Below are 27,773 nucleotides of genomic sequence, written 5' to 3' on the forward strand. Positions count from 1 at the left end.
TCAGGAGAGAATGCTTCTGGAACATGGCCAGACAGCCCAGAAAACACAAAACTACCCAGCGATTCTGATCATGAAAGGCTTCAAGAAGACCCCACAACCTCTGAGAATGCCTACCACAGATGCAGGTGAAACATCAGGAGAGAATGCTTCTGGAGCATGGCCAGACAGCCCAGAAAACACAAAACTACCCAGCGATTCTGATCATGAAAGGCTTCAAGAAGACCCCACAACCTCTGAGAATGCCTACCACAGATGCAGGCGAAACATCAGGAGAGAATGCTTCTGGAGCATGGCCAGACAGCCCAGAAAAAACACAACAACCCAGTGATCCCGGCCATGAAAGCCTTCGACAAGACCCCACAACCTCTGAGGATGCCTACCACAGATGCAGGCGAAATATCAGGAGAGAATGCTTCTGGAACATGGCCAGACAGCCCAGAAAAAACACAAAACCCAGTGATTCTGGCCATGAAAGCCTTCAACAAGACACCACCATGTCTGAGGATGCCTACCACAGATGCAGGCAAAATGTCAGGAGAGAATGCTTCTGGAGCACAGCCAGACAGTCCAGAAAACACACAACAACCCAGTGATTCCGGTCATGAAAACCTTCGACAAGACCCTACAACCTCTGAGGATGCCTACCACAGATGCAGGAGAAACATCAGGAGAGAATGCTTCTGGAGCATGGCCAGACAGCCCAGAAAAAAAAAAACAACCCAGTGATTCAGGCCATGAAAGCCTTCGGAAATACAACGAACACAACACCAGGATGTGTCAGCATCAGCGACAGCATAAAATATAATTTGATCATGAAGCGTATTGATTGAGCCCGATGCAGCAATGCGGTACCATCCCCTCTCTCTCTCTCCTTCGTATGATGACAGCAACGAATACAACTAGTCTATTTGAGCCTTTCTCCTCGATGCACGAAAACAACCTGGTGCCACAGACGCAGCAAACAGGCCAAATGCACATACCGTCCGGTTTTTTGGGATACATTTCCGTCACGAATCGCCCTGAGCAGCCGCATCACTCATTCTGCACACTCCTCTGTCTGATCTTCCTCTTCCCCAAAAAAAAAAAAAAACGAAAAACCACCAGACCTGTCACCTGGCCCAGAACCACGTCTTTTCAAGGAGATTTCTCCCCTTCTGGGTTACTCAGGGCTCGCTCGGCCACATCCCAGAAGACGCAAGAGGCGGCAGAGAAAATCTGTGCTTGTAGCAAAATTCGGGTTCGCAACGAAGGCGAGCAGATAACCAAAATGCTGACTTCTATTATGCGCCGCGCCGCATGCACAGGCACACTGCATCAATGGCCTCGGTCTGCAACAATCGCGGGGAAAAGGCACCGAAAAGAAAGGCATTACTCACGGAGTTTTATTCTTTCGCTTCCTCAGCATGTCATTCTTTATGCGCGAGCAAAGGCAGGAGGGGATGCCACTGAGATCCTTATTTTTGCACAGAGGCTGGCTCTGTTTGAAGAGCGGGAGACACCCCAACACACACCCCAAAAGGAAAAAATAAAAGGGCGACGGGCAGGATCGGCCTGGATGTTAAAAAGCAAATATTGAACGGAAGCCTGGTTATCCCGTTCTCCTCCGTCTTTCACATCTTTGCCTCATGGATCCAGGCACGGGTGGTACTGGCTCCCTTGGGAGGTTGTAGCGAGCAGCTGAGGCACAAACTAAAACATGGCATGGATGTCAAGGAGCAGACGACACACACACACACACACACAAAGCCCTACACATATCTCAGCAATATAGAGATCTTTCTAACACACATAACAAAACAAAACAAAAACCAGAGAGGCACTGCTACAGGCATCAGGAGTTGCAGTCAACGAAGAGTGTCAGCCATAATCAGCTGTTATAAATGACATCGCAGCCACATCAAGTGGCCTTCTGGCCTCCCTAAGCCCCACACTGGGAAATGGCCTGCACGGTCAAAAACCCGATACCTTGCGTGTCCCAACTCTAGATCTGTCCCCTGACTCTGTGTTGAGGTCACAAAGGATTTGGTTTCTGAATTCAACCCCTTTCCACAAATCTTTAGACAGCATCATGCAATGTTTACAATGGAGTCTGCAGCAAATGCTTCAGCTGTACTCTACAGAAAGGAAAATCAGACTGTTTAGCCAGTCTTACAAATGCTGGTTTAGTGTTAGGGACATGATTGGTGTTTATATCTACTGGCAGACCCTGACTTACATACAACTCCTAGTTAAAAACAGGAAGTGAGAGCAATCTACCTCCCTAAGCCCCGCACTGGGAAATGGCCTGAGCTTTTGAAAACTCTGAAATTGTGTGTCCCAACTCTAGATCTGTCCCCTGACTCTGTGTTGAGGTCACAAATCTTTCCACAAATCTGTAGGCAACAACGTGCAATGTTTACAGTGGAGTCTGCAGTAAATGCTTCAGCTATGCTCCAAAGAAAGGAAAATCAGCCAGTCTTGCAAATGCTGGTTTACTGTTAGATAGATGATTGTTTTTTTTTATATGTACAGACAGTCCCTGAGTTACAAACATCTGACTTACATATGACTCCTAGATAAAAACAGGGCTGAGGCAACAGGAAGTGAGAGCAATCTACCTCCTTAAGCCCCGCACTGAGACATGGCTGGAGCTTTCGAAAAGTCAGTGCCTTAAATCAGAGCTTCTGAAACGGTGTGTCCCAACTCTAGATCTGTCCCCTGGCTCAGTATTCTGGTCACAAAGGATTTGGTTTCTGAGTACTACCCCTTTCCACAAATCTGTAAGCAACAACGTACAATGTTTACAGTGGTGTCTGCAGTAAATGCTTCAGCTGTACTCCACAGAAAGGAAAATCAGCCAGTCTTGCAAATGCTGGGTTAGTATTAGGGAGATGATTGGTTTTTATATCTACTGGCAGAGCCTGAGTTACAAGCATTTGACCTACATACAACTCCACACTGGGAATGACCTGAACTTTTGAAAATTCTGAAATTGTGTTTCCCAACTCTAGATCTGTCCCTTGGCACAGTGTTGGGGTCACAAAGGATTTGGTTTCTAACTACTACTTATTTCCACAAATCTGAAGGCAACAATGTGCAATGTTTACAATGGAGTCTGCAGCAAATGCTTCAGCTGTACTCCACAGAAAGGGAAATCAGCCAGTCTTGCAAATGCTGGTTTAGTGTTAGGAAGATTAATGGTTTTTACATACAACTCCTAGTTAAAAATAGAGCTGAGACAATGGGAAGTGAGAGCAATCTACCTCCCTAAGCCCCACACTGGGAAAGAATAATAATAATAATAATAATAATAATAATAATAATCAACCTTTTATCCTGCACTGCTTGAATAACGAGCAAAAAGTGGGTGATAGAAAGCTACCTAAAACAATGCGATAAAGCATAATTATTTACCCTCAGTACATAGAAGATGGTTTTGAAAGGCAGCAGATTACAGGAGGGTTTTAAACAGGCTTTTAAACAGAGGCTTGATGGCTTTATAGGAAATCTGCTACAAAACAGGAGCTTTTTTGTTGAGTTCCAGGGCCAGAGAAGCAGATGGCGAAAATAGAAGAACGGCCTGCCTCAGGGATCCTCCATACATGTTTAACATTTACACAAATGATCAGCCACTGCCAGAAGGGACAGAGAGTTTCATCTACACTGACGAGTGTGCCATCACCACTCAAGCAGGGAGCTCTGAAATGATTGAACAGAAACTCTCCAAAACTTTAGGTGCTCTTACTGCCTATTACAGGAAAAACCAGCCGAGTCCTAATCCATCTTAAACGCAAATGTATGCTTTTCACCTTACAAACAAACATCTCGAGCCCTGAGGATTACCTGGGAAGGAATCCCACTGGAGCATTGCAACACACCCAAATACCTAGATGTTACCCTGGACTGTGCTCTGACTGATAAGAAGCACCACTTGGCTATCTAGTAAAAAGTGGGCGGTAGAAATAATATCATACAAAAGCTGACTGGCACAACCTGGGGGTCACAACCAGACACAGTGAAGGCATCTACCCTTGCACTTTGCAGCTGAGTACGCATGCCCAGTGAGGAACACATCTCACCATGTTAAAACAGTGGATGTGGCTCTTAATGAGACATGCCGCATTATCACAGGATGTCTACGCCCCACACATTGGAGAAATCTGAATGAGGTGTGCTTTCACAACACAGTGGGGCAGAGGATTATCCATTCAACTGTCTTGTTGCCCAATGCATTCCAGAAAGGCCATATTTTTGTACCAATGTAGAAAAATTAGTCTGCACGAACAGATTGCTAATTTAAGAGGCAGCCTATTTTGAGTGAATGGAAATTTCTCACCATTCTCTCCGAAAATCATTTCCAGGCATAAAGGTTTAAATATGGCTCACTGTAAACACCAGACAGAAGAACGCATGAGGATTTTAAAATCAATTAAAACAATGTTTATTTAGAATGTTTAAGCTTTTTTTCAGTGAGAAAAAATAACAATAAAATCTAGCGGCCTGTAATGTTTTAACTGTTAGGATATAAACAAGGAATGAAGCACATACAAGCATTGCTGACTCAATCTATCTAAATACAAATGTAATGTTCGTTTGTGGTATTCACAGAACTCAAAAAACACTGGGGGAATTGACACCAAATTTGGACACAAGACACCTAACTGCCCAATGTACGTCCTTCACTCAAAAAAATGATTTCATCATTTGGGAGTTGTAGTTTCTGGGATTTATAGTTCACCTACAATCAGAGCATTCTGAACCCCACCAACGATGGAATTAGAATCATAGAATCATAGAATCCTAGAATCAAAGAGTTGGAAGAGACCTCATGGGCCATCCAATCCAACCCCATTCTGCCAAGAAGCAGGAATATTGCATTCAAATCACCCCTGACAGATGGCCATCCAGCCTCTGCTTAAAAGCTTCCAAAGAAGGAGCCTCCACCACACTCCCTCCGGGGCAGAGAGTTCCACTGCTGAACGGCTCTCACAGTCAGGAAGTTCTTCCTCATGTTCAGATGGAATCTCCTTTCTTGTAGTTTGAAGCCATTCCTCCATTGCATCCTAGTCTCCAGGGAAGCAGAAAGGAAGCTTGCTCCCTCCTCCTCCTCCCTGTGGCTTCCTCTCACATATTTATACATGGCTCTCATCATGTCTCCTCTCAGCCTTCTCTTCTTCAGGCTAAACATGCCCAGTTCCCTAAGCCGCTCCTCATAGGGCTTGTTCTCCAGACCCTTGATCCTTTGAGTCGCCCTCCTCTGGACACATTCCAGCTTGTCAATATCTCTCTTGAATTGTGGTGCCCAGAATTGGACACAATATTCCAGGTGTGGTCTAACTAAAGCAGAATAAGGCATGGGGAGCATGACTTCCTTAGATCTAGGCACTATGCTCCTATTGATGCAGGCCAAAATCCCATTGGCTTTTTTTGCCGCCACATCACATTGTTGAACCAAACTTGGCACACAGAACTCCCACGACCAACAGAAATTACTGGAAGGGTTTGGTGGGCAGTGTCCTTTGGTTTTGGAGTTGTAGTTCACCTACATCCAGAGATCACTGTGCACTCAAACAATGATGGATCTGGACCAAACTCTACACGAATACTCAATATGCCCAAATGTGAACACTGGTGGAGTTTGGGGAAAATAGAATCTTGACATTTGGGAGTTGTAGTTGCTGTGATTTATAGTTCACTTCACAGAGCATTCTGAACCCCAACAACGATAGAATTGGGCCAAACCTCCCACACAGAACCCCCATGTGGGCCACAGCAACGCGTGGCAGGGGACAGCTAGTGAAATATAAATCCTAGCCACTCGTGTAAAATTAAAAAAAATTAATCCTAAATTAGTATCTGCCGCTCTGGGCCAGAGTGAAGAGAGGGGGGGCCAAGGGACAGTTCCACCTTGTCTCCAGTGCTATGTTAATAATATAATCTATGTAAATAAAAATGTAATGTTCGTTTGTGGGATTAACATAACTCAAAAACCACTGGATGAATTGACACTCAATTTTGATACAGTACACCTAACAGTCCAACGAGTGTTCATCACCCCTAAAAACACAAAAAAAGAGCAGAACAGACTTAAAAAAACCCAAAATACACCATATATACACGCACCCATATACATATACACATGCACACATACATACACACACACATATATACCCAAGCACACACAAATATACACACACATACATCTACCTACACACACATATATACATATACACATGCATACACAAATATACACATGCACACATATATACACACAAATATGCATATAGACAAGCACACACATATACACAATATACATATACACATATAAACACACAAATATATACACACATATATACACATCTACACACACATAGGCACACACAAACACACACACACATATATATACGCACACATATACAGATACACAGATATATACACATATATAAACACATATATACACACACAAAACACATACAGACTGGGCCACAGTAACGTCTGGCAGGGGATGGCTAGTATAATATAATATAATGTAATATAATACAAAAAAATATAATATAATACAAGATAATATATTGTGTGTGTGTGTGTGTATATATATATATATATATAATATTTATAATATTATAATGTAATGCAATATAATACTAATAATAATATGATATTATAATTATATATTTATATTTATATTACATATAATATTACTGGGCCACAGCAACGTAACGCAGCGGATGGCTAATATAATATAATGTAATATAATACAAGATAGTATAATATAATACATAATAAAATAATGTGTGTGTGTGTATGTATGTATGTATATATATATATATATATAATATTATAATGTAATGCAATATAATACTAATAATGTAATGTAATATAAATGTAATGCAATATATGTAATGCAATATAATACTAATAATAATACAATATTATAATTATATATTTATATTACATATAATATTACTGGGCCATAGCAACGTGTGGCAAAGGATGGCTAATATAATATAATGTAATGTAATATAATACAAGATAGTATAATATAATACATAATAAAATATATATAATATGTATAATATTATAATGTAATGCAATATAATACTAATAATGTAATGTAATGTAATATAATATAATATAATACAAGATAGTATAATATAATACAAGTTAATATATTGTGTGTGTGTGTGTGTATATATATATATATATATATATATATAATGTAATGCAATATAATACTAATAATAATATGATATTATAATTATATATTTATATTACATATAATATTACTGGGCCACAGCAACATGTGGCAAAGGATGGCTAATATAATATAATATAATATAATATAATATAATGTAATGTAATGTAATACAAGATAGTATAATATAATATAAGTTAATATATTGTGTGTATATATATATATATATAATATTTATAATATTATAATGTAATGCAATATAATACTACTAATAATATGATATTATATTACATATAATATTACTAATAATATTACAGTATAATGGTATAATGCAATATAATAATTAATTAATACTGATATTGTACTATGCTAATAATATAATATATATGTGTGAGTGTGCATATATATATATATATAATATATATGTGTGAGTGTGTATATCGGTCAACAAGGCAACTGAACTCATGAAGACGGTATAAATGAACAAAGCAATGGTAGAAGGATTATGAGAACGGAATCTGATTTTTACTGAGGCGTTGATGACTATGTTGTGTTGTCTTGTATTGTCTGTCGTGTATGTTGTGTTTTAACTAATTGTTCTGTTATATAAATTGCATTGTAAACCGCATTGAGTCGCCGAATTAGGCTGAAAAATGCAGTATAAAAATAAAGCAAATAAATAAATAATAAATAAATATTAAAAAAGCAAATAAATAAATAATAAATAAATATTAAAAAATAAAAATAAAAATAAAGCAAATAAATAAATAATAAATAAATATTAAAAAATATTAAAATAAGTATTAAAAAATTCTAAAATTAAAACAGCAGAGAGAAAAACAGGCAGGGACATCTAATCACCTTTCAAGAAGAGTTTGCTCCAGGCACTGTCAGCCCATTGTATGCTAATCAAGGTGGTCAGTTGAAAAGATTCACACCTAGCCCAACTTACAAAAGCCTTTTGTCTCACCCTGGTCATTCCACAGATATATAAACCCCTTTATCCCAGCTCCAGCAGACCTCTGAGGATGCTTGCCATAGATGCAGGCGAAACGTCAGGAGAAATGCCTCTAGAACATGGCCATATAGCCCGAAAAAACCCACAAGAACTGAATAAATAAATAAATATGTATGTGTGTATATATATATATATATATATATATATATATATATGTATGTATGTATGTATATTGAGTCCCCTTCAGGGTGAGAAGGGTGGCATATAAATATTGTAAATAAATAAACAAATAAATAAATATAATTTGTGATTTGGCAACAATCCAGAATGCAGAGAGTCTTTCAGGAGCGGTTTTCCAGGAAGGCCTCCTCTGCAAAGGATTCATCCTTTGCTTCTTGAGAAATCAGACCATATCCTAATCGGCAGGCTTTTCAAGCCATTCAAGTGTGATTCGACCTGACTATGAACACAGCAACGGAGTGAGCATGCTACGTACCGTTGGAAGATCTAGGTCAACCGAGCGACATTCATCTACACAAATCCATAATTTATTATGTGTCTGTCTCATCAAGAGTTCTAGAAGTTCATATACCGCTAATGGAGTCGACCAATGGAAGGACGATGTACAAATAGCATATACTCAGATCACTATCAACATGCCAATGAGTTGAACGCTCATGGGTTTAAAAGGTATCCCAAAAGGAGACAGTGACGACATCACGATAACCAACGGCTAACACTACATACGAGGGTTGAATGAAAAGTAATGCCTCCACCTTCGTTCCTTGGGTTTGGATGGGAATATTTGTATAAATCAAATGCAGAAATAATCCTTAGATTGTGCTCTTTAACTACCACAATTCACTTTTCCACATAATCACCAGACAATTGGCCATAGATGCAGGCGAAACATCAGGAGAGAATGCTTCTAGAACATGGCCATATAGCCCGAAAACCATACAACAACCCAGTGATTCTACATATGCCCCGTTTCCCCCAAAATAAGCAAACATTTGCTCCCAGCGATGCCCTAGGTCTTATTTTCAGGGCATGTCTTATTTTACCATTGAGAAGAATTCACATTTGTTGTTGAACAAAAAAAAATGAACATTTATTATATACTAGCTGTACCCGCCACACGTTGCTGTGGCCAACCTTCCTTCTTTCTCTCCTTCTCTCCAGAGGAGCATGCTTGCTCCATCCATGTTCAACATTTAATGAACTGCCACTGCCAGAAGAGACAGAGAGTTTCATCTATGCCAACGATCATGCCATCACCACCCTAGCAGGGAGCTTTCAAATGGTTGAACAGAAGCTCTCCGAAGCTTTAGGTGCTCTTACTGCCTATTACAGGGGAAAACAGGTTGCGCCATTCATGTTCAACATTTACACAAATGACCAGCCACTGCCAGAAGGGACAGAAAGTTTCATCTGTGCTGATGATCATGACATCACCGCTCAAGCAGGGAGCGTTGAAATGGTTGAACAGAAGCTCTCCGGAGCTCTAGGTGCTCTTACTGCCAATTACAGGGAAAACCAGCTGATCCCTAATCATATATCATATATATAATATCACAAAGGCCGACCACCTCACCTGCCTCATAGGAAACCTGCTACAAAACAGGAGCTTTTTTGTTGAGTTCCAGGGCCAGAGAAGCAGATGGCGGAAACAGAAGAACGGCCTGCCTCAGGGGAGCGTGCTTGCCCCATCCATGTTCAACATCTACACAAATGACCAGCCATTCCCAGAACGGACAGAGAGCTTCATCTATGCTGATGATCGTGCCATCACCGCTCAAGCAGGGAGCTTTGAGATGGTAGAACAGAATCTCCCCGAAGCTCTAGGTGCCCTTATTGCCTATTACAGGGAAAACCAGATGATCCCCAACTCATCTAAAACACAGACATGTGCCTTTCACCTTAAGAACAGACAAGCATCCCGAGCTCTGAGGATTATTACCTGGGAATGAACCCCATTGGAGCATTGCAGCGCACCCAAATCCCTGGGAGGAGTCACTCTGGACCGTGTCCTGACCTACAAGAAGCAATGCCTGAACATCAAGCAAAAAGTGGGTGCCAGAAACAATATCATACGAAAGCTGACTGGCACAACCTGGGGATCACAACCAGACACAGTGAAGACATCTGCCCTTGCGGTATGCTACTCTGCTGCTGAGTACGCATGCCCAGTGTGGAACACATCTCACCACGCTAAAACAGTGGATGTGGCTCTTAATGAGACATGCCGCATTACCACGGGGTGTCTGCGCCCCACACCACTGGAGAAATTACACTGCTTAGCCGGTATTGCACCACCTGGCATCCGCCGGGAAGTGGCAGCCAATAGTGAAAGGACCAAGGCAGAGACATCTCCAGCTCATCCCCTGTTTGGGTATCAGCCAGCACGTCAACGACTTAAATCTAGAAATAGTTTTCTAAGATCTACAGAGACACTCGCTGGAACACCCCAGCAAGCGAGAGTCCAAAAGTGGCAGGCCCAAACCCAGAACCTGATACCCAACGAGAGACTCCCCCCTAGGCACACAGAGGACTGGGCAACTTGGAAGGCGCTGAACAGACTGCACTCGGGCTCCACGAGATGCAGAGCCAACCTTCAGAGATGGGGCCACAAAGTGAAATCCACGACATGCGAGTGTGGAGAAGCACAAACCACTGGATCTGGACCAAACTTGGCACAAACACTCAATACACCCAAATATGAACACAGATGGAGTTTGGGGGAAATAGACCTTGACTAGGTTCTTGTGGGTTTTTTCAGGCTATAGAGCCATGTTCTAGAGGCATTCTCTCCTGACGTTTCGCCTGCATCTATGGCAAGTATCCTCAGAGGTAGTGAGGTCTGTTGGAATTAGGACAATGGGTTTATATATCTGTGGAATGGCTGGGGTGGGGCAAAGAGCTTTTCTCTGCTAGAGCTAGGGGTGAATGTTTCAACTGACCACCTTCATTAGCATTTGAAGGCCTGGCTGAGCCTGGGAAAATCTCTTGCTGAGAGGTGTTAAGATGTGCCTGGTTGTTTTCTCTCTGTTGTTTTGCTGTTGTAATTTTACAGTTTTTTAATACTGGTAGCCAGATTTTGTTCATTTTCATGGTCTCTTCCTTTCTGTTGAAACGTCAGGAGAGAATGCCTCTAGAACATGGCTCTATAGCCCGAAAAAACCCACAAGAACCTAGTGATTCCAGCCATGAAAGCCTTCAACAATACAATAGACCTTGACATTTGGGAGTTGTAGTCACTGGGATTCACAGTTCACCTACAACCAAAGAGCATTCTGAACCCCACAAACGACAGAATTGGAGCAAACTTCCCACACAGAACCCCTCGTGAGCAACAGAAAATACTCAAGGCCATCCAGTCCAACTCCTTTCATCTGGGCAAGAAAACGTAATCAAAGCCCTCCTGACAAAGAGCCATCCAGCCATAAATATAGATAAATATGATTCACACACAGAGAGACATAGTATCACAGATTTGAAAGAGACCCCTAAAGAAGGACGATGATATGTTGCCTGTTCCAGAGTAGGCAAACCAGACAATCTCCACATCCACACTGACAAAGAAACAGCAAGAAATACGGTTTACCCACAAGCAGGAAGACATGACATAGATTAGAAACATAGATTAGAAACTTTTTCATTACTTTATTTTCCAGATCAACAGACTGGGCCACAGCAACGCCTGGCAGGGGACCGCTAGTCTATATAATAAAAGTGAATGTTTGTATGTATGTATGTGGCAGCTATCTGATTGGCTGCCACTTTCACTTCAAGGATGCCATCCATCCATCTTGCCCTTGGTCGGCCCCTCTTCCTTTTTCCTTCCATTTTCCCCTTGCATAATTGTCTCCATTTTGTCTTAGCTTCTTCCAAACAATAACAATAACAACCACCACCTAACAACGTTCTAAGTAGGATGACTATACACGAAAGACTTGTCTACCCTTCACTTGCCAACCTACGGAGTTTACAAACCAAGAAACTTGGATTTCCAACCGTTGTTAAAAGCACTCATCAACTTTAAACACAGACATCTAGTGTGTTCATTCAACAAGACCCTCACACCGAAGGCTTTGCTAATATGTCGCACCAAAAGACCTACAAATATTTTGTAAACAAAGCACGTTTAAGCATAGTAAGAGGTAGTTCTACCATGAATGCCACTTACGGTCTTCTCCCGGGCACGGCAGGCCTGGCTTTTCCGGAATGCTCGGGAAAACTGGTACAAAAACAAAACATTATTAGAGATAAATAAATAGATACTACTTGACGAATGACATTTCTAGCAATTTGCTACTTTGCTCAAAAGCCTTGATGATATCTACTAGCATCATTGCAGAACAAGGACTCAAAACCAAAGGAGTTACCATATTTATTTATTTGTCGTGTCAGAACAACCAGTCAAATTATATTACATTTCTAACAGAGCAAAGCAAACAAGCAGATTACAAAATTTGTGAGTATGAGAGTTGATTAAATGTCCTTTGACCAGTCTCTGGCCACTTGGAGTGCCTCTGGTGTGGCCGCAAGAAGGTCCTCCCTTGTGCATGTAGCAGGGCTCAGGTTGCATTGCAGCAGGTGGTCAGTGGTTTGCTCCTCTCCGCACTCGCATGTCGAGGATTCCACTTTGTAGCCCCATTTCTGAAGGTTGGCTCTGCATCTCATGGTGCCAGAGCGCAGTCTGTTCAGCACCTTCCAAGTCGCCCAGTCTTCTGTGTGCCCAGGGGGGAGTCTCTCATTGGGTATCAGCCATTGGTTGAGGTACTGGGTTTGGGCCTGCCACTTTTGGACTCTCGCTTGCTGAGGTGTTCCAGTGAGTGTCTCTGTAGATCTTAGAAACTATTTCTAGATTTAAGTCGTTGGCGTGCTGGCTGATACCCAAACAGGGGATGAGCTGGAGATGTCTCTGCCTTGGTCCTTTCACTATTGGCTGCTACTTCCCGGCGGATGTCAGGTGGTGCAATACCGGCTAGGCAGTGTAATTTTTCCAGTGGTGTAGGGCGCAGGCACCCTGTGATAATGCGGCATGTCTCATTAAGAGCCACATCCACTGCTTTAGCCTCCTCGCAGGATTGCAAGATATCTGGCGTCCCCTGGGCAACGTCTTCGCAGACAGCTGATTCTCTCAATCCAGAAGAAACCAGAGGAGTTACCATAAATATACTCGAATATAACCCAAATCTAAGCCTAATTTTAGCCACAAAAAATGGGAAAATGTATTGACTTGAGTATAAGCCAAGGGTGGGAAATGGAGCAGCTCCTGGTCAATTTCAAAATAAAAACAGATGCCCATAATTGAGACATTAGTAGGTTAAATGATTTTGAATACTGATATGAAACTGTAATTTAAGATAAGATTGTCCAACTCTGATTAAACCATTATTCTAACCTTCTTCAATGTGATTGTGCTCACGTATCCTTCCAACAATAATACAGAGAGTAAAATAATATAGGAAATAAAAATAATGGAGTAAAATAAGGTAAATGTATTCATAATAGTAATAATAGAGTAAAATAATAAATGTGATAATAATAGAGTAAATTAATAAATGTAATTATTATTATTATTGTTTCATATCGAAAGCATTGCATAAATTAGCATAAAATTAATAAAAATAGAATAATAATAATAAAAAAACTAATTTAAATATAATAAATGTAATAATAAAAATAGAATAAAATAATAAAAGTAATAATTAATTGCAATACCAATACTAGAGTGAAATAATATATGTAATAATAATACAGTAAAATAATAAATGTAAAAATAATAATTATTATTATAAATTATAAATTATTATTATAAATTAGTATAAAACCGATAAAAATAGAAGGCGCGCAGGCAGCTAAATATCTTTTGACCAAAAACGGGCAACAGCACCGGCATTGTCGGTAGCCTCCAACAATTCCTCCTCTGTACATGAGGCAGGGCACAGTGGACAAATGTAAAAATAACAATAGAGTAAAATAATAAATGGAATAAAAATAATAACAGGGTAAAATAATGTAAGTGTAATGATAACAGTAATAGAGAAAAATAAAAAAATGTAATATGAATAGTATAAAATAATAAATGTAAGAATGACAATAATAGAGTAAAATAGTAAATGCAATAATAATAATAAACTAATTTAAATATAATAAATGTAATAATAATAGAGTAAAATAATAAAAGTAATGATAAATAATGCAATAATAATAATAATAATAGAGTGAAATAATATATGTAATAATAATAGTGTAAAATAATAAATGTAAGAATGACAATAATAAATAGAGTAAAATAATAAATGCAATAATAATAATAAACTAATTTAAATATAATAAATGTAATAATAATAATAGAGTAAAATAATAAAAGTAATGATAAATAATGCAATAATAATAATAGAGTGAAATAATATATGTAATAATAATAGTGTAAAATAATAAATGTAATAATAATAATAATAATAATACTGTACTAATCTTGTTGTGTTTCAAATAATAATAATAATAATAAACCTTTATTTGTACTCCGCTACCATCTCCCGAAGGACTTGGTGCGGCTTACAGTAGGCCGTGACCCAATAATAATACTAATAGTAAATGTGGTTCTTCAAGCAAAGGAGTCCTCTTTTATGGAGCTAACTCTTCAGAAATTTCTAGAATGAAGCACTATTTTAGGTGGGAACTTCTCATTCACTATGCTTCATTTTCTCAATTCCAGTCCACTTCAGTTGTGCAACCACTGGGAACAGCCAAGGCAGGATAAAGAAGGGATTATTATACCCTCTAGAGCAGTGGTTCTCAACCTTCTTAATGCCGCGACCCCTTAATACAGTTCCTCATGTTGGGGTGACCCCCAACCATAAAATTATTTTTGTTGCTACTTCATAACTCGAATTTTGCTACTGTTATGAATTGTAATGTAAATATCCAATATTCAGGATGTATTTTCATTCCCTGGACCAAATTTGGCACAAATACCCAATATGCCCAAATTTGAATACTGGTGGGGTTGGGGGGATTGATTTTGTCATTTGGGAGTTGTAGTTGATGGGATTTATAGTTCACCTCCAATCAAAGGGCATTCTGAACTCCACCAGCAATGGAATGGAACCAAACTTGGCACACAGAACTCCCACGAGCAACAGAAAATACAGGAAGGGTTTGGTGGACATTGACCTTGAATTTCGGAGTTGCAGTTCACCTACATTCAGAGAGCACTGTGGACTCAAATGATGGATCTGAACCAAACTTGGCATGAATATTCAATATGCCCAAATGTGAATACTGGTGGAATTTGAGGAAAATAGACCTTGACATTTGGGAGTTGTAATTGCTGGGATTTATAGTTCACCTACAATCAAAGAATATTCTGAACCCCACCAACAATAGAATTGGGCCAAACTTCCCACACAGATCCCCCATAATCAACAGAAAGTACTGTGTTTTCTGGTGGTCTTTGGTGACCCCTCTGAAACCCCCTTGTGACCCCCCCAGGGGTCCCGACCCCCAGGTTGAGAAACACTGCTCTAGAGAGTGGTTATAGACCAAAACAGAATATATCAAGACCAGAGCTTTCGGTAAAATCCCTAACGGTCGAATCCTTACCATGAATGACGAGCCCTTCGTGCCTTTGTTGACCGTACAAACGGAACGCTTCTTCTAGTTCCATCGCAGAGGAAATGGTGCAGGGGTCACCTAGCGAAAAACAGAAGGGAAAATCAGAAGCCAGTTTCCTCCATCTTGATTATCTGGGTTTTAATCATCTCATATTAAGTGAAGTAGTTAACTCTTAGAGATCTATTAAGGGAAAATGTGAATACCTTATATGAATTTAATGATATCACAACCTTTGTAATGCGGCGACTCTTTAATACAGTTCCTCATGTTGTGGTGAACCCCAACGAAAACATTATTTTTGTTGCTACTTCGGAACTATAATTTTGTCATTTGGGAGTTGTAGTTGCTGGGATTTATAGTTCACTTACAACCAAAGAGAATTCTGAACCCCATCAATGATAGAATTGGGCCAAACTTCCCACACAGGACCCCCATGACCAACAGAACAAATAAAAATACTGTGTTTTCTGATGTTCTTTGGTGACCTCTCTGACAACTCTTCGTGACCCCCCCCCCCAGGGTCCCGACCCCCAGGCCGAACAACACTTACAGGCTTCATTGAATCCAAATTATTATTATTATTATTATTATTATTATTATTATTATTCCACTGTATTATTATTATTATTCCATTATTATTATTCCACTTTACTATTATTCCACTTTATTATTATTATTCCACTGTATTATTATTATTATTATTATTCCATTATTATTATTCTACTTTATTATTTTTATCTGTTTGTTTGTTTTGTTCTGTTAGAAATGTAATACAATGTTCTGGTTGCGGATGACACGATAAATAAATACTTTATTATTATTATTATTCCATTATTATTATTCCACTGTATTATTATTATTATTCCATTATTATTATTATTATTCCATTATTATTATTATTCCACTTTATTATTATTATTCCATTATTATGATTATTCATAGAACCATAGAACCATAGAATCCACTTTATTATTATTATTCCATTATTATTATTCCACTTTACTATTATTCCACTTTATTATTATTATTATTCCATTATTATTATTATTATTATTATTATTCCACTTTATTATTATTATTCCATTATTATTATTATTATTATTATTCCACTTTATTATTATTATTCCATTATTATTATTATTATTATTATTCCACTGTATTATTATTATTCCATTATTATTATTATTATTATTATTATTCCACTTTATTATTATTATTCCATTATTATTCCATTATTATTATTCCACTTTATTATTATTCCATTATTATTATTCCATTATTATTATTATTCCATTATTATTATTATTATTCCACTTTTTCTCTCTAAAACTGCACTGTAAAATTCAATAGAAAAATACTTGTGAAACGTATATTTGTAAGTCTCTGAAATACCTTCATTGTCAATCCACTTAAGGGTGATGGGTTGATCCTGTTGCAAATTGCACATCTCTCTCACTTCGTTGCAGAGTTCGTCATAACTCATGGACGCGCCCAGGTTTGTTATAAGGATATCTCTGGGGAGGGAGGAGGAAACAAAACAAGTCACAGGTTTATTAATCCACATGGTTTCACCTTTCAAGAGCTCCCAAACTGCATTTGCAATGAGTCCTGACCATTGCTGCATGAGTAAATAAATGGACATGTTACAAAAAGATTGGTTCGCTCCTGATACGATAAATAAACGACCCTTTAGTATGCCTTACCCGTTATAATGAGTTTTCACTCTGATGAAGTTTTTCCTCATATTCATTTTCGATCCCATTCTGCTGGGCATGTTTTTAGAGCAGCACTCAACATGAAAAATAAAAAGGTCCTAGGCTTCCAGATTTGGTTTCCAAGTCGTTCAGCAGCAATTACACACAGTGTAATATATGATCAAGGAACTCTGTTTCTTCAATACGTCTTTCGGGTTGCTTGCACGCGAAGGGAACATAAATACACTGAAAATGCAAACAAGTAATTTGATATTAGAAGAGTTCGTGGGCCAAACTGTTGAACACATGAAATAGAAACGTAAGTGATGAAGCAAATCAACAGGTATCCTGGCTTTGTTTTCTTCCTACAGAAATGCAAGTGTGTCATGAACACCATCTACAATCACATTGCCAGTACTCCAGTGTGTAAGTCAATTGTTATATCTATACTAGCTGTGCCCTGCCACGCGTTGCTGTGGCCCATAGTAAGAATTTTCGAAGTAGAGGTAGATATCTGGACTGTTATGAAAGAGTGGGGCCTACCTATTCCTCCCCCCCTTTTTTTTCTTCCCCTTTCTCTCCTTTCTTCCTTCTCTACCTCTTTTTTCATTCCTTCTTTTGCTCTTGGTTTCATCCTTCCTTCTCTCTTTCCTTCCTTCCCTCTTCCTTTCTTCTCTCCCTGTTTCCTTCCTTCTTTCACTTTTTATTTCTCCTTCCTTCCTTCTTTCTTCCCTTCTTTACCTCTTTCCTGCCTTTCCTCCCCTGTTTCTTTCCTTTCTACTTTGTATTCTTCCTTCCTTCTCTACCTCTTTTTTCGTTCCTTCTTTTGCTCTTGGTTTCATCCTTCCTTCTCTCTTTCCTTCCTTCCCTCCTCCTTTCTTCTCTCCCTGTTTCCTTCCTTCTTTCACTTTTTATTTCTCCTTCCTTCCTTCTTTCTTTCTTTCCTTCTTTACCTCTTTCCTGCCTTTCCTCCCCTTTTTCTTTCCTTTCTACTTTGTATTCTTCCTTCCTTCTCTACCTCTTTTTTCGTTCCTTCTTTTGCTCTTTGGTTTTGGTTTCATCCTTCCTTCTCTCTTTCCTTCCTTCCCTCCTCCTTTCTTCTCTCCCTGTTTCCTTCCTTCTTTCACTTTTTATTTCTCCTTCCTTCCTTCCTTCCTTCCTTCTTCCCTTCTTTACCTCTTTCCTGCCTTTCATCCCCTTTTTCTTTCCTTTCTACTTTGTATTCTTCCTTCCTTCTCTACTTCTTTTTTGTTCCTTCTTTTGCTCTTTGGTTTTGTTTTCATCCTTCCTTCTCTCTTTCCTTCCTTCCCTCCTCCTTTCTTCTCTCCCTGTTTCCTTCCTTCTTTCCCTTTTTATTTCTCCTTCCTTTCTTCTTTACCTCTTTCCTGCCTTTCCTCCCCCTTTTCTTTCCTTTCTACTTTGTATTCTTCCTTCCTTCTGTACCTTTCTTTCCTTCCTTCTTTCCCTTCCTTCCCTCTTTCCTTCCTTCTTTCCCTCCCTCCTTCTCTCTTTCCTTCCTTCCCCCTTTCCCTCCTACATTCCTTCCCTTTTTCCCTCTCTCCTTTCTTCTCTCCTTCCTTCCTGTCTGTTCTCCTGCAATACTGTGGCAGAATCCCTTCTAACTCTATGAGTCTATTTGATATAGTAATATTTTGATTTTAAAGGTGTTTTGTGGGGTTTCTTCAGTGATGGTCACTCCTTGGATTGTGAGGAGTTTTGTTGCCAAATTTGGGGTAATTTGGCCCAGTAGTTTTTTTGTTTTGAACATACTCATTATGCACAGAGCATTTTTATATATATAGATTGTATGTACAAGATTAGGGTCCAAAAGTGCATCCTAACTCTACCCCAGTCGTATTTGGTTCGCTGATTTCTGATTATGAAATGTATGGGGAGGAGGACACAATCACAAAGCTATTTGCTTACATGGGTTTTGGAAGGGGGGGGGAGGAAAACATTAAATTTAGTAGATTATTACCCTATCCCAGGTATGTGTAAACCCAGGCCCGGGGGCCGCATGTGGCCCCTTGGGCTCTTTTCTCAGGCCCTCCCCTCTCTCACCATCCTATCCTTCTCTCTTTCCTTCCTCCCCTCCCGCTTTCTCCTTCCTTTCCACCCTTTCATCCTTCCTTCTTTCCTTTCTATCTTTCCCTCCCTCCTTCCCTTCTGCCCTTTCTTACTTCCCTCTATCCCTCTTTCTCCTTCCCTTTTGTCTTTCCCTCCTTCTCTCTTTCTCCCTCCCTCCATTCCCTACCACCCTTTCCTCTTTCCTTCCTTCTCTCTTTCCTTCCTCCATCCCTTCCACCCTTTCCTCCTTCTCTTCCTTTTGTCTTTCCTTCCTTCTCTCTTTCCTTCCTCCTTGCCTCCCTCACTCCCCTTCCTCTTTCTCCTTCCATCCTTCCCTTCCACCCTTTCGTCCTTCCTTCCTTCCCTCTTTCTCCCTTCCTTTTGTCTTTCCTTCCTTCCTTCTGTTTTCATCCTTCCATCCTTTTCTTCCTCCCTTTCTTCCATCTCTCCTTCCTTCCTTCCTTCCATCCATCCTTTAATCCTTCCCCCTTTTGTCCTTCCTTCCCTCTTTCCTCCCTCCTTCCCTCTCTCCCTCTTTCTCCTTCCAATCTTCCCTTCCTTCTTTTTGTCCTTTCTTCCTTCTCTCCTTCCTTCCATCCTTCCCTCCCTTTGGTACTTCCTTCCCTCTTTCCTCCCTCCTTCCCTCTCTCCCTCTTTCTCCTTCCATCCTTTTGTCCTTCCTCCCTTCTCTCTTTCCTTCTATCTTCCCTTCCTTCCATCCTTTCATCTTCCCTCCCTTTTGTCCTTCCTTCCTTCTTTCCTTGCTCCTTCCCTCTCTCTCCTTCCATTCTTCCTTCCCTCCTTTTTGTCCTTCCTTCCTTCTTTCCATCCTTCCTTCCCTCTCTCCCTCTTTCTCCTTCCATCCTTCCCTTCCTCCCTTTCATCCTTCCTTCCATCTTTCCCTTCCTCCCTTCTCTCTTTCCTTCCTCCTTCCCTCCTTCCTTCCATCACCGAGAAACCAATCCTCCTAGTAGGGAGTTCTAGCATGTGGCCCCCAAGTTAGAAAGGACACCTTACTGGGATCTGCACGCATCATTTGCCAATGCATCACACAGTCCTAGACACTTGGGAAGTGTCCCAATTGTGATCCAACGTAACAGCCAGCAGAGTGATCTTGTCTGCTGTGGATCATTTTGTGGTGTTTCTAATAATAATAATAATAATAATAGACACTTGGGAAGGGTCCGACGTGTGATCCAACACAACAGACAGCGGAGTGTCTGCTGTGGACTCATCTTGTTGTGTTTCTAATAATAATAATAATAATAATAATAGATGATACATCACACAGTTCTAGACACTTGGGAAGGGTCCGACGTGTGATCCAACACAACAGCCAGCAGAGTATCTGCTGTGGACTCATCTTGTTGTGTTTCAAATAATAATAATAATAATAAATACATCACACAGTCCTAGATAATAATAATAATAATAATAATAATAATAGACACTTGGGAAATGTCCGACATGTGATTCAACTCAACAGCCAGCAGAGTATCTGATGTGGACTCATCTTGTTGTGTTTCAAATAATAATAATAATAATAATAATAATAATAATAATAATTACATCACACAGTCCTAGATAATAATAATAATAATAATAATAATAATAATAATAATAATAATCCTAGACACTTAGGAAGTGTCCGACGTGTGATCCAATACAACAGCCAACAGAGTGTCTGCTGTGGACTCATCTTGTTGTGTTAATAATAATAATAATAATAATAATAATAATAGACACTTGGGAAGTGTCCGACATGTGATCCAATACAACAGACAGCAGAGTGTCTGCTGTGGACTAACCTTGTTGTGTTTCAAATAATAATAATAATAATAATAATAATAATAATAATAATAACGACAACAACAACAACAGCTTCCTCCCTTCCCTTGCTTTGAGACAATATTACACAAAATCACAACTCCAAACATCGCTCTCCCTTCCAACAGATCTCCCCTGGAGCTATGGGTGCATCTATACTGCGTAATTAACACAGTTTGAGACCCCTTTAACCGCCACGGTGCCACACAATGGAATCCTGGGTTGTGTAGTTTTGTGATTCACCAACATTCTTGGGCAGAGAAGGCTGCACCTCCCATAGCACTGAAGCATAAAGTACTGCTAAGCTGCTGTATATGATGCACCTTCACGTCTTGATTGCACATTCCTTAGGAGAAGGACTTGACATTGCACAAAAAGTCAGTCAGGACTGGACAACCTTTGCAAGCTAAGAATGACCCCCAATGTTGGCAAACGGCCCGCATAGGCCGCACACGGAGTTCGGCATGCTTCCTGACCTGAACATAAACAAAGGGAGGGGTCAGGAGTTTCACCAGCACTCCCTTTGCTAATTTAGAAGGAAATCAAGCAATATTCTTTCCTCCCACTGGCCTGGCAAGTGGAAGTTGGCGGCCATATTTATTTTGGAGGAAAGGCAGCGGAGAGAAAGGGTCAGGAGAGGAGAAGGGGTCAAGCCTGTTTTCTGCTGCTCCGGACACTAGGAACACAACAAAGCAATGGGTTCAAATTACAGGAAAAGAGGTGCACCTAAACTTCCTGATGGCAAGAGCTGTTCAGCAATAGAAGAGAAACTGCCTGGGAGTCTGGCGGGGTCTTCTTCTCTTAGGGATCTTAGGCAGAGGCTGGATGGCCATCTGTCAGGAGGGGTTTGGTGGTGTCTTCCTGCCTGGCAGGAAGGGGGTTGGACTGCATAGTCAGAAATATTAAAAATTGACTAGGTATTTTTAATTACAAAAATGTGAGTCAAGCACTGGAAGGGTTAAATGGATGCAAAAGCTGAAGTCCAATATAAGCAGGTTTGCGTGTAGGCTTCTGTGTTAGATTGCCTCAGTGGGAAAAGGTCTCAGTCTGTGAGAAGGCCTCACAGTGTGAGGTAGGACTTAGTCTGTAAGGGAAGGCCTCACAGTGTGAGGTAGGCCTTAGTCTGTAAGGGAAGGCCTCACAGTGTGAGGTAGGCTTTACTCTGTGAGAGAAAGCCTAACAGTGTGAAGTAGGCCTTAGTCTGTGAGAGAAGCCTCTGTGAGGTAAGCCTCGGTATGAGAAGGCCTTGTGTGTGAAGTTCCAGTGTGAAGGTTGAACCTCATTGTGAGGTAGGCCTTCGTTTGTGAGAGAAGGCATGACGGTGTGAGGTAGGCCTTATTCTGTGCAAGAAAGACAGTGTGAGGTAGGCCTTAGTCTGGGAGAGAAGCCTCTGTGTGAGGTAAGTCTCGGTATGAGAAAGCCTTGTGTGTGAAGTTCCAGTGTGAAGGTGTAACTTAATTGTGAGGTAGGTCTTTGTCTGTGAGAGAAGACTTCACAGTGTGAGGTAGGCCGTAGTCTGGGAGAGAAGCCTCTGTGTGAGGTAATCCTCAGTATGAGAAGGCCTTGTGTGTGAAGTTCCAGTGTGAAGGTTGAACTTCATTGTGAGGTAGGCCTTAGTCTGTGAGAGAAGGCCTCACAGTGTGAGGTAGGCCTTAGTCTGTGAGAGAAGCCTCTGTGTGAGGTAAGCCTCGGTATGAGAAGGACTTGTGTGTGAAGTTCCAGTGTGAAGGTTAAACTTCATTGTGAGGTAGGCCTTAGTCTGTGAGAAAACGCCTCAGAGTGTGAGGTAGGCCTTAGTCTATGAGAAGCTTCGGTGAGAAAAGCTCTAGGTTGATGGCCTTGTGTGTAAAGTTGTGTGTAAATTTCCCTGAGGATGAGTAAAGCGGTATAAAAATGCAGTAAATGAATAATAAATAAATAAGGCCTGGTATGAGAAGCTTCAGTGAAAGAAGCCCCAGGTTGAAGGCCTCATGTGAATAAAGACTGCTGTGTGTAAAAAGCTACTATGTGAAGCTCGTTTGTTGTGAGAGAAGGCTCTGTGAGAGCAAAGGTGTTTATCTGCATGAGGAAAGAGCCCAGCATGGAAGCAAACAAGGAAGTATAAAGGACTTTATTTGTGTTGTGGGAACCTTGTTGTTGTGAAAAGTGCAACCATATTATTTTACTAGAAAGAAAAGCCTCAGTGGGAGAAAGGTCTCAGTCTGTGAGAGAAGGCCTCACAGTGTAAGGTAGGCCTTAGTCTGTGAGGGAAGCCAGTGTGTGAGGTAAGCCTAAAGTATGAGAAGGCCTTGTGTGTCAAGACTGAACTTCATTTGTGTTATGGAAACCTTGTTTTTGTAAATAGTGCGACCATATTATTTTACTATAAAGAAAAGCCTCAGTGGGAGAAAGGTCTCAGTCTGTGAGAGAAGGCCTCACAATGTAAGGTAGGCCTTAGTCTGTGAGGGAAGCCTCTGTGTGAGGTAAGCCTAAAGTATGAGAAGGTCTTGTGTGTCAAGACTGAACTTCATTTGTGTTATAGAAACCTTGTTCTTGTAAATAGTGCGGCCATATTATTTTACTATAAAGAAAAGCCTCAGTGGGAGAAAGGTCTCAGTCTGTGAGAGAAGGCCTCACAATGTAAGGTAGGCCTTAGTCTGTGAGGGAAGCCTCTGTGTGAGGTAAGCCTAAAGTATGAGAAGGTCTTGTGTGTCAAGACTGAACTTCATTTGTCAATGGAAACCTTGTTCTTGTAAATAGTGCGACCATATTATTTTACTATAAAGAAAAGCGTCAGTGGGAGAAAGGTCTCAGTCTGTGAGAGAAGGCCTCACAATGTAAGGTAGGCCTTAGTCTGTGAGGGAAGCCTCTGTGTGAGGTAAGCCTAAAGTATGAGAAGGTCTTGTGTGTCAAGACTGAACTTCATTTGTGTTATGGAAACCTTGTTCTTGTAAATAGTGCGACCATATTATTTTACTATAAAGAAAAGCGTCAGTGGGAGAAAGGTCTCAGTCTGTAAGGGAAGCCTCTGTGTGAGGTAAGCCTCAGTATGAGAAGCCCCCTATTGAAGAGATAACATTGGTCTGTGTGGTTTTGTTCTTTTTATCACTTTGGGCAACACGTTGCTGCCAATAAGTTACTCTGTTGTACATTTATGAAGAAGGGTCTTTTGTTAATAACCCCACTCGCCCAACGTGGATGGCCCTTGGGGTCCCTTCCAATTCTGGGAGTCTATTATTCAAGATGCCTTTTCCTCATTCCTCCCTTGGCAAAAGAGTTCTCCCATCTTTCTACGAATCTGAAAGCCCGCAAAAGAAAGGATCTGCCTCTAAAGACACTGAAAGAGAACGTAAGAGCTGATAAGGGAGAACAGATAAGGAGAACCGTCTCAACCCTGACCTTTGGCAACACAACTCCCTTGTCCTATTAAAGCTTCCTATTTAACATTCCAGCTTTCTGTCTTCATGAGGGAATGCTCGATTCCAGCTTCACTGTCCACTTGTGACACCGAGTCCTTGATGGAGTACTTCCTCATTCTTATGCACGCTGCTGGAAGGTTTTACGGCTTCATAAATTAGTTAAATTTGCCTCCCCGCATAAAACGGTACCTAAATTTCCTACTTGACAGATGCAAGTGTCCTTTGGGCTGCATAGGTCAACAGCAAGCTAGACTAGCTGTCACTCTGTTCCGGGCTGGCTTCTACTTCGTGACTCGTGGTCACTAGTGATTTAACACAGCTGGCAAAAACTAGCTGTGCCACAGCCCGGCAGGGAGGAGCTGATTGATTATATTATAAAAGAGTTGTTATCTATATAAATAAGTGTAATATTCGTAAAAGGAAGGGAAGGAAGGAAGGAGAGAAGGAAAGAAATAAAGGGAAGGAAGGAAGGAAGGAGGGAGAGAAGGAAGCAAAGAAGGAAAGAAGGAAGGAAAGAGGAAGGGAAGGAACGAAAGAAAGAAGGAAAAGAAGGAAGGAAGGAAAGAAGGAAGGAAAGAAGGAAGGAATGGAAGGAAGGAAGGGAAGAGGAAGGGAAGAGAAGGAAGGAAGGAAGGAAAGAGGGAGGGAGGGAGGGAGGGAGGGAGGGAAGGGAGGAAGGAAAGAGGGAGGAAGGAAGGAAGGAAGGAAGGAAAGAAGGAAGGAAAGAGGAAGGGAAGGAAGGAAGGAAGGAGGGAGAGAAGGAAGCAAAGAAGGAAAGGAAGGAAGGAAAGAGGGAGGAAGGGAAGGAAGGAAGGAAAGAGGGAGGGAAGGAACGAAAGAAAGAAGGAAAAGAAGGAAAGAAGGAAGGAAGGGAAGAGGAAAGGAAGAGAAGGAAGGAAGGAAGGAAAGAGGGAGGGAGGGAAGGAAGAAAGGAAAGAGGGAGGGAGGAAGGAAGGAAAGAAGGAAGGAAAGAGGAAGGGAAGGAAGGGAAGGAAGGAAGGAAGGAAGGAGGGAGGGAAGGTAGGTAGGAAGGAAGGAAGGAAGGAAGGAAGGAAGGAAGGAAGGAAGGAAGGAAAAAAGGAAGGGAAGAGGGAGGGAAGGAAGGAAGGAAGGAAGGAAGAAGAGAAAGAAAGGAGAGAAAGAGAGAGGGAAGGTTGGCCACAGCAATGTGTGGCAGGTACAACTAGTCTATATAAATAAAAATGTAATGTTAGTTTGTGGGATTAACAGAACTCAAAAACCACTGGACGAATTGACATCAAATTTGGACACAAGACACCTAACAACCCAATCTATGTCCTTCACTCAAAAAAACAATGAAAAACACAGCAGAAAAGACTTTAAAAGCCCAAAAATAAAAATACATTACAACGCATGTGCAAAACCACATAAATACACATATATGCAAATATATACACACATAAATACACACACAAAACACATATACACAGACTGGACCACAGCAACGTGTGGCAGGGGACGGCTAGTACAATATAAAATACACCATTAGGTAAAGGTCATGAGTTCAAAGCCAGCTTGGGTCGGGGTGAGCTTCTGACCATTGTGTGTAGCTTGCTGTTGACCTTTGCAGCCCGAAAGACAGTTGCATCTGTCAAGTAGGAAATTTAAGTACCACTTATGCAGGGAGGCTAATTTAACTAATTTACAACGCCATAAAAATTCCAGCAAGCAAGCAAAGAATGAGGAAGTACTCCATCAGTCTCAAATGGACGGTGAAGCGACAGCTCCCCTGGTGGCCAGAATACCCTCATGAAAAAGCTGGCGTGTTAAATAGCCTCTGTGTGTCTGTCTATATATGTTGTGTGTCTATGGCATTGAATGTTTCCATGTATATGTACATTGTAATCCGCCCTGATTCCCCCGCAGGGCGAGAAGGGCGGAATATAAATACTGTAAATAAATAATAAATATTCATAATATAAATATAATAAATTTACCATATTTTATTACATTACTTTACTATAATACTAATAATAAATATAAATACAATAATATTTTAATAATAATGTAAAGGTGTAATATAACAAGAAGAGGAAGAAGGGAAGAAAATATAAGAAAGAGGGGGAGAATAAAGGAAGGAGAAAGAAGAAGAGGAAGGAAGAAAGGAGGAGGAAGAGAAGGAAGGGGGGGGAAAGGGGATGAAAAAGAAGGAAGAGGAAGAGAAGGAAGGAGGAGGAAGAGAAGGAAGGAAAGAGGAAAGAGAAGAGGAAGAAGAGAGAGAAAGGAGAAGAGGAAGAAGGGGACGAAAAAGAAGAGGATGAAGAGAAAGAAAGGAAGAAGAAGATGTGAACGAAAAAGAAGGAAGAGAAACAAGAGAAAGACAGGAGAAGAGGAAGAAAGGGACGAAAAAGAAGGGAAATCAGACAATGAAAAGAAAGGAGGAAAAGAAGGAATGGGGAAGAAGATAAAGGAGGAAGAGAATGAAGGAAGGAGGAAGAAGAGGAAGATGTGGAAGAAAAAGAAGGAAGAAAAATGAGAAATAAAGAAGAGGAAGAAGGGGATGAAAAAGAGGAAGAGGAAGAAAGGAGGAGGAAGAGGAGGAGGAAGAAGAGGAAGATGTGGACTAAAAAGAAGTAAGAGGAAGAAGAGGAAGAAGGGGACAAAAGAAGGCAAAGAAGAAGATGAAAAGAAAGGAGGAGGAAGAGAAGGAAGGAAGGAAGGAAGAAGAGGAAGATGTGGACGAAAAAGAAGGAAGAGAAATAAGAGAAATAAAGAAGAGGAAGAAGGAGATGAAAAAGAAGAGATGGAATGGAGAAGGAGAAGAAGAAGAAGGGGACAAAAAAAGAAGGAAAAGAGGAGGATGAGGAGAAAGAAAGGAGGAGGAAGATGTGGAGTAAAAAGAAGGAAGAGAAAGATAGGAGAAGAGGAAGAAGGGGACAAAAAGAAGAGGATGAAGAGAAAGAAGAGAAAGAAATGAGGAAGAGAATGAAGGAAGGAGGCGTGAAAAGAAGGAAGAGGAAGAGGAAGGAGGAAGAGAATAAATAAATAAATAAATAAATAAGAGAAGG

The 27,773-nt window shown here is 40.4% G+C and overlaps 1 protein-coding gene across 4 annotated transcripts in view; it reads right to left on the reverse strand.

Annotated features, from left to right (window-relative positions):
* PRKCZ (protein kinase C zeta) overlaps window positions 1-27,773 on the reverse strand; it is an 83,348-nt gene that overhangs the window by 54,803 nt on the left and 772 nt on the right. For 3 of the 4 annotated variants that reach the window (XM_060759045.2, XM_060759047.2, XM_060759044.2), the window contains exons 2-5: window positions 17,462-17,698; window positions 17,151-17,272; window positions 15,747-15,836; window positions 12,319-12,369 (exon numbers count right to left, since the gene is read on the reverse strand). In XM_060759045.2, coding sequence (XP_060615028.1) covers window positions 12,319-12,369; window positions 15,747-15,836; window positions 17,151-17,272; window positions 17,462-17,532 — 334 coding nt within the window. In that variant the 5' untranslated portion in view covers window positions 17,533-17,698. Of the gene's footprint in view, window positions 1-980; window positions 1,091-12,318; window positions 12,370-15,746; window positions 15,837-17,150; window positions 17,273-17,461; window positions 17,699-27,773 lie in introns of those variants that run through there. The other variant, XM_060759048.2, reaches the window with a different exon arrangement.

Source organism: Anolis sagrei, chromosome 13 (genome assembly GCF_037176765.1).
Source record: "Anolis sagrei isolate rAnoSag1 chromosome 13, rAnoSag1.mat, whole genome shotgun sequence".
In the NCBI taxonomy this organism is placed as follows: Eukaryota; Metazoa; Chordata; class Lepidosauria; order Squamata; family Dactyloidae; genus Anolis; species Anolis sagrei.